The sequence below is a fragment of the Chaetura pelagica genome, unplaced genomic scaffold (genome assembly GCF_000747805.2).
Source record: "Chaetura pelagica isolate M959 unplaced genomic scaffold, ChaPel_1.0 scaffold174, whole genome shotgun sequence".
Classification (NCBI taxonomy): domain Eukaryota; kingdom Metazoa; phylum Chordata; class Aves; order Apodiformes; family Apodidae; genus Chaetura; species Chaetura pelagica.
In genome coordinates, this window is record NW_009953722.1 from 2,559,282 (window position 1) to 2,567,448 (window position 8,167).

An 8,167-nucleotide genomic window follows, 5' to 3' on the forward strand; every position below is an offset into this window, starting at 1 on the left:
AGCAGAGCTACGCTACCAGCAGGAGAAACAGGTCACGGCATCTGGTCAAAGCTAACTCAAATTGACAGTACTTCCCATGATCCCGGCAATGTGACAACAGGAGCAGAGTGTGCACAAGGCACACAGAGGGCAGTGTGATGTGATAGACTACAGGAACCCTTCACACTGTTCAGCTGCCCGGGGCAGTACCTGCAAGCAGACCAACAGTAATGCCTATGCAGAGGTAGCAGCCAGTATGCCCATCTCTTAATGACTTTGCTGCTGCACAGACATGGAGAAGCAACTGAGCTATCTTCCTTCCCTTTCAACAGAAGGAGCTGATATCCTAAAAGAAAACATTGAAAACCTTATGAAAGCCAAACTGAAAAATAGAGGCCTTGAAAAAGATGAGACAAAATACTCAAGCCCTCCCAAGAACGGGCAGCATACAAAATTCCACTCCTATGTCTCTGGAGACTGGGCTTTGTTATCACTCCTGAATCCCCACTGCAAAAATTGAGAGAAGCAGCTGTGAAAAGCAAATTCAGTAAGGCCCAAAAAACTGCTTCTTACTTGAAATATTTTCAGAAATATTTTCAGAAAATGATTACTGCTTTCCATACCTGTTGGGAACATTTCAAATACAGAAACACAGGACAGAGCTTCCGTTTTTTTCATTTGGCTTTTTAATTATGAACAAACTATGTTTAGCCTACCTCTATCCCAATATTATACACACCTTGAGTTGATCAATCAGAGCTTTAGTCCTAACAAAATAAGCCCCAGATTAACTTACCTGACAAACCATTCAAGATAGAGTCTTCTGATATAAACTCTATTCCAAGCTTCTTTCCATTCTCCTTGTAAGCCTTCTGCAGGCTCTTATTTGGAAGCACGTTGTAATAATCATTTTCACCACCTTTTATTTCCACCTAGAAAAAAAAAACAACCCACATCATTAGAAATTTTTCACCAAACTAAGCCACTTTAATGTCAACAACCTAAAGCCTAGAAAGTTAAATGTCCATACTTCAAAAGCCCATGTCAAAACAGACAAGTGCTAAGTTTTTTTTAAAAATGTAATATTCTGCCAAATATTATCCTTGATCAAAGCACAGTTCTGTCAAGCTTCTGCTAGACAGAAACATTCCAGAAGCATGGATTTCAGAGAGCATCTGCAAAAACAGAAAGCAGACATTTCCTGTAACAGCTTCCAATGATTTCCACTACAGGTAGTATTAAACTACACAGAAATCAATTCAGCCTTTCATCACATTCCATCCTGTTTAGAACACTTCCAGGAACTACAGCCCCATTCATGAAATGACTTCACACAGGCAAGAAGTTTGAACACAAATGTAAAAAACAACATAATAAAACAGATCTTAACTTTCACTCTGCATAAAGCAGAGATACTTTGAAATCCACACAGCACTGAACAATCTGGTCTAATTGGTCTTGCTCTGAACAGAGGTTTAGACTAGATACCTCCAGGTCCCTCCCAGCCTAGATTATTCCATTATTCTGTGACATGCTGTTTATAAAACAAAGCTTTCTTTCTGGACACAAAGCAACAGAATAGCAAATAGTATCATTGACATTTTGATTTTTTTTCAACTAAACACCATGCAGACAAATGCTGTAAGCCTCCACTTCCCATTCTGGCCTCCCTTATCTCCAACATAATAGAAATACATGGCCATGAGCACACTCTTACTTTGCATCCTGTGGCCAGTGCTGCTGATCTGAAGCAGTTCTCAACCTTCTCTGTCAGAAGAGCAAGATCTGTCATTGAAGGGGCACGCAAGTAAAACTCTAGTTCAGTGTAAGAAGGAATGATGTTAGGTTTCACGCCACCATTTTTTATTACACCTGCAGGAAAGGAAAAGTCATGTTACCAGTGGTAAATACAAACACCTGATCTTCAACCTTGTTATGAAATCCCTTGCTTGAGAACTAAATATAAATACAAACAACAACAAAACATCCACTGAAGAAAAAATACGTAAAGATTGTAAAAAATACATGTCGACAAAATTTCTTCATTGTGTCAGTTTAAGTGGAATATGTACATTTTTCAGCACAATTTCACTGTGTTCTTTGGTTATATACTTAAAGACAAGCCAAACTTGATTTGCAATAAATCTATTGAAATTCAAAGCATGAGCTGTAATTTGGCTGCCACTGAAAGAGAAAGTATTTTTTTGATAAAGACCACCTTGGATTGCAGCTTTCAAAGGTTTCCTCAAGTAGAACATTTCCAACTTACTTTGCCAACTTAACCAAGTTAAGTTGCACTTCTCAGCAATACTGCTGCAGTGCACAGAAGGTTCATCACACTCCTCACACTAATAATGTAGAAATTATTCTTTAGAAATATTACAGTGTATGGTAAACAGAGTTTTATTAAAAAATTAAGTCTGAGTTGAAAGTGTTCCCTGGAAGAGTTGTGTAGCAATAGTTTTCAATTATGTTAAAGGCACTGCCATAAAGACCACAGTTAGATATTTCAACAAAAAAAGGATTGTATACTTCAAGTCTACATTAGATTTTAATGCATTAACGGGTCATTGCTTTCAACAGGCTGCTTTTTCCCCTAGCCTCCTACCCTCAATTTATATATGTGGAATTAAGTTTTCTATGGAACTTGAGACACCATCTACCTTAGATGGAAATACTGCGTAAAGTTACTGATGTGTCACTGAAGCCTGAAAAGACAGAACTATCAGGAAGGAAATACGTAACAAGTATTTACTTTTGGTGCAGAAAACCTAACACTACAAACCCCTCCCTTCATTAAAGCCATTACCAGTCTCAAATACAGTAAAAATACAGTGTTGAATTAAATCACTGTCATTGCTAGTTCATAACAAAAGAGAGCTCAGGAAGAGGGAAAAACATCACAAAAGGAACCAGCAAATCAGCAAGGAATCATGCAAATTTGCATGACACATCACAACATGTTTGAGAAAACACAAATTAATGAGCTTTCATTTGTCTTCTAACACATCTGCAAATGGAACTGGATAGAGTCTAAGAGAATATCAATGCTGACATTTCAAACCATCTCCAATATGGACTGGACAGCAGAGGTTAGAAGTAGCTGCCTGCACACTACCAATAGCACCTGGCTTGCCCTGCTTCTAGATGGCACTTTTTTTTTCAGCCTGTTTCATACAATTTGTTGAACAGAAAAAAATCTACATTACTATTTTTCAAGGGGGCAACACTTACACTACTTACAAGCAGGGAAGAAAGAAACTTAACAAATATTAGACAACCCCAAACCAACACTGTTCAAGTACATAAAACATTGCCTAGAAATTCTAGCTTTCCAAGTAATGAAAAATATTTCAGTTCTTGTTAGTGGGTTAACACCAGGATTTTTAGGATCACTTAAGCCACCCATGGCTGTTAGTGTAAGTCTGCAACATAAAATCTCCAACACACTGTTGCAAAGAAAGCATCCCTAAAATTAAATCCCATTCGGGCTGCTTATACTTCCCCAAAGGTATTTTAGATATTTCCAGTTTGAAAACAAGGTTTATAACAATTGTGTCAATCCAATCATTTAAGTTTTGCTGTGGTTCAGGAAGTGTTACCTCTGAGAGGTTTGTTTAGATACTAATTTTTTTGCCCAATATAGCCTGTAGTAACTATGAAGAAAGCAGTTTTTAGAGTTTTAGGCTTAGGCACCTCCAACCCTAAACCTGCACAAGTGAGTTTGACAGCACAACTTGTAATTAAGTGCCTTGTTTCCTGCAGAGCAATAGGAGAAAGAGCTAAGGCTGTGTCCACTGTCTGAAAATCATTTGGGAATGCCACCCAGCAGAACTGCAAACATCTTCATCTACAATCAAAGGGGCTTCCAGACTCCACTCAACTATCCTGGAGAGAAATACACATATAAACTGTACAGCACAAGATGTGTAACAGTTAATTAGCTCAGAATTCTGCAATTGTTTTAAGGTCATGACAAAGTTTCCAAATAAGCAATTCTACATTCCTGAGTTCAGTAGAAATGGCAAAGTTTTTAACTTCAACTTGGAATAAGTTGTTTGCGTGTAAGAAGGAAAACATGGGTTTATAGCTGAAGAGCAGCTTCCATCTCAACTTCTGAAACTTTCTCACTGTACAAAAAGAAAAAAAAAGCATGACTTTGAAGGAGTACAAGCCAAGCTTAATGGTTAACATGTCTTATTGCAAAATGATGTTTTTACTTCAAGGTCTTCTAGATATTAAATATTAGAATCCAATGCATATGTAGTTGATTGGGCTACTAACTAGACCTAAAGGTTTCTGCCATCACCATTTTTTTTGTACTTTAGCAAATAAACCTCCTTCTCTGTAGATTGATCACTACACCTTTCCATAAAAGTAATCTAATTGAAGGAATATGTACTACAAAAACCATGCAGCAATACTTCAATTTTCAGAAGCATTTAATCTTATATCTACACAAAAGCACATATGTTAACTTTAAGGAATTCAAGCCCACGTACCAAAATAAACTTAGTGGGATTTTTTTTTCCTGAACTGCAACTCTTAACAGTTGCCTGATCTCTACCTTGGTACCAGTTTCCTCTTTTGATTCTGAGCCATAAGCCTATTTTCAGAAGTTAGTTCTGAACTAACATGATCTGAAAGATTACAGACAAACCATTTAAATGAAATGGTGCTATTTTATAAAATTTGAAGTTACTATAATAATTTAGAGCAGTAATGCAGTATTTTGAATTGTGGGTGTTTCTAAAGTTAGTATTTCAACAGGCTAAACTCTTACTTGCTGGACATTAGATTTAATGAAGATCTCACCATGAACTCTCCAGGTCGGTTTCATTTGCTGTCTTAAAACAGACAGATTGTTGTATGCAAGAACAGCAGCATCTAAAGCATTAACTCCTTCCCAAGGATAAGCAGCAGCATGAGAAGCTTTTCCATAGTATTTCACAGTCACACTAGGAAATAAAAGGCATTGCTTATTTGTCTTTCATTCACTGAAAAAAACCTCTAAAATAAAAAGGTTGCTTTTTTGTTCACACAAATATTTAAGTTCTGTGTAGCAGAACACCAAACAATTTACCTGACACTGCCACTGTTGCAAAGTTGAACTATCTTTGAGTGTGGGATGATTTTGAAAGATTTCTAGAAAAATCAGTTAAATGGAACTAAATCAAGAGCCAATCAGGCAAAAGAGCTACCAGTAACATAACACTACACAGCCTTTTCCTGAGAAGTACAGGCTTCACATACTAATTAAATGTCTCAAACACTTTTTTTAATACCTCCTGCCTGCTCTGAGACTTAAAGTTACCAACACTCTTCTCTGATGATAACAGGACCTTTTCCCTGATTGAAAATTAGAAGTTGATTGTCCTAATTCTCAAACTTCAATAAAACATGTACAGTATATAAACAGCAACAGTGCATTACTAAGATCACATGCAAGCCATGTCTAAATAGCACAAGTCAAATTTTTATCAATACTAGAGATTTTAACTAAATCTGATTGTACTCAATACCCAGTCCTTTACATAAAAAAACTCCATCCTGAAGCTCAAAGAGCTGCCCCAAGACACACAAGCTGTCTCTTACCCAGCTAGAACCAGCCTAACTTGCTTGGCCCACTGTCTGGCTCAGATTCCAGCTTAGGCACTTATCTTTACCTGACCCCTCATGCTCTGAACCAGGACATAGCTGTAAGGTAATACCAGAACTTAAATACTTAAGATAGCAAAGAGGGACACAATGGAACATCCTGTTTCACCAGCAAACACCTGCTACTGCCTGCAATCAAAATTAACTATGCCCTTTTCCATCCTCTTTTATCCTCCAGGACAAGTGTACAGTTCACAGAAACTTATTAAAAAAACTTATCCATTAACATCCCAAGTATTAGCTGGAACCCTTCAAATCAGCTCACAAAGAAGGCAGGACAGATCCCTGGATATTCTCAATAAATAAATAAATAAATGGAAATAAGGCAACACAAAGCAGAAAGACATGTTGCAGCCTTCTTTTTTTTTTTTACTCCAAAGAAACATGTGCTCCTTATTTAAAAGTGTTCTTTCTTGTACTGCTATTGCTACACAAATGTCACCTACTCTCTGAGGAAACCTAACAGATTTTTGTCCGGTAACGAAACTCTAAGCCAGTTTAAGAATATTAGCAGAAGAATGTAGATTCTGTTTGAATAACAATAAATAGGCTGATTAGGTAAAGAATAAGTGAATAAGAATCAGAAAATTTTGGCACGTATTCACCAGTTACCCCAGTTTGTTAATTTTACTTCATGCACATGCCAGCATTTGGAGATACAGTAAGACTAGCAATACAGTAGTGATGGCCAGTCCTTCAACTCCCTAAAAACAACCAAAATATCAATTACAAGTAAATAAAACAGTCTTTGTGCTTTGGAATTTCATTATTATGTAAATAAAGAGACAAGCTGAGCTCATCAAGTTTTTTGAAGCAGTAAGCTGTTCCCCTCAGTTCTTCAGTTCCATGCCTCCTCCATACTCAAGGTTTAAAGGCTACCTAGGACTTGTGTGCTACAGCAAACCATCATCTTTGAAGGGAGTCCTGAATCTGTATCAAACTCAAAAGGTATTGCAACAGTTTAAATGAACAGAAAGACAGAACTATCAATGAAAACGGCACCTTGAAGATTTTAAATACAGGTAGAAGGTACAGCAGCCAAAAGCCAAGCTAAGTCTTGAAGGATGTAACAAAAACCAGGTAAGACTCTTCAGAAACAGGACAGGATACAGCAGAGGGTTAGCTAGGCAAGGCAGACTAGCAGCTGCCAACTTGAAGGAGGTTACTAGTGGAGTCTCTACAAGACCTTATAATTAAGAATCATTATGAACCGTGGCATAAAATGTAAAAACAAAGCCTGTTGATAGGTTACTTCTGGGACACTATCAAACCAGAAGGTTTGTAATAACTAAAGAAGAACAGCATGGCCCTGCAGACTTGCAGAGCAAGAACAGAATTAAACTCAAAAATATTTTTTAAAAATCATGTACTTACAGACCAAGCATTTGTCTACGAGTTGATTGCTTAGAAATGACTGAGGAGGAAGCCCCAAACACAACAGCTGTCTCCAAAATGGTAAGTAGACACTACGGTCCCAGCATCCACTGAGTAAGATCTAGGGAAATTCTACCTCAGGGACTGCATACTGGTTACGTACATTCAGCAAGGGCAGGTCAAGTCATTCCAAGTACAAACAAGTGCTCACACTGAACAGCAGGGCTATCTAAAGAGGACAAGGCATAATTCCTGAAGAGTTATATGGCTATCTAGCAAAGAAAAAGCTGCTGACTCCACTTATTTCGGGGATAAACATGAAGGAACGTCAAGGACTACTTTGAACAAAAAAGTTTACATGAAAGGTAACAGATACAACGTAGCCATGATTAAATTTAGGCTGGAAGTTAACAAGAATGCAAACAGCAGCAGTCAGGCTCAGCTGTCTGCTTCTTTCAAAATTGGCAGAGAAAACCTGAAACACTACCCAAACTCATGAAAATGCATAGAGAACTACACGACCTCGTACCCAGGAAAGCAAGGAAGTACAATCAATGACTCCCTCCAGATGCATGTCCTAAAATTTAAAGAATGGATGTTTTAAATGAATGAAGGTTTTTTTTTTTTTTAACAGGCAAGAATCACAATAATGTACAAAAGGAAATGCCTAGACACATCAGAATAAAGAACGGATTTTAGGGACTCATGCAGGTTTATCTCTGAACAGTCAGGGACCCTGAACACCAGGCTGGACACTGAACTTGGGAAGAACAGCTCAGAGGGTCCGGAACAGCCACCCGGCCCCTCAGCTGCCTGCACACACCTCAAGGGCACCTGCAAGGTCCCCGGCCCTAACCGCAGCTCTTTCCAGAGAGGAAAGAGAGGAGGAAAGGCTGGTAACAGCCCCGGGGAGAGGAGAAAAGGCCGGTACGAAGCCAACCCTTCCCACCCCCCCCCCTCACTCACTCGTGCTCGGCCACATCGGGCAGGAAAGCCGCGTCTTCTTGCGACGGGTGCGCCATGAAAACCACGTCCAGCCCGTCGAACGCTCCCGCCTTGATCAGCTCTATCTTCCCTCCTCCTTGCTCCTCCGCAGGCGTCCCCAGCACCGTGACCTGCAGCACAGAGCGGCCGGGTGAGGGGGCCGGGCGGGCCG

General features: G+C 38.9%; 1 protein-coding gene across 1 annotated transcript in view; it reads right to left on the reverse strand.

The window, feature by feature from the left end:
• Nucleotides 1-8,167, reverse strand: part of PM20D2 (peptidase M20 domain containing 2) — a 32,411-nt gene that overhangs the window by 11,840 nt on the left and 12,404 nt on the right. The window contains exons 2-5 of the mRNA XM_010000539.1: nt 7,978-8,126; nt 4,795-4,937; nt 1,697-1,851; nt 776-911 (exon numbers count right to left, since the gene is read on the reverse strand). Coding sequence (XP_009998841.1) covers nt 776-911; nt 1,697-1,851; nt 4,795-4,937; nt 7,978-8,126 — 583 coding nt within the window. The remainder of the gene's footprint in view (nt 1-775; nt 912-1,696; nt 1,852-4,794; nt 4,938-7,977; nt 8,127-8,167) is intronic.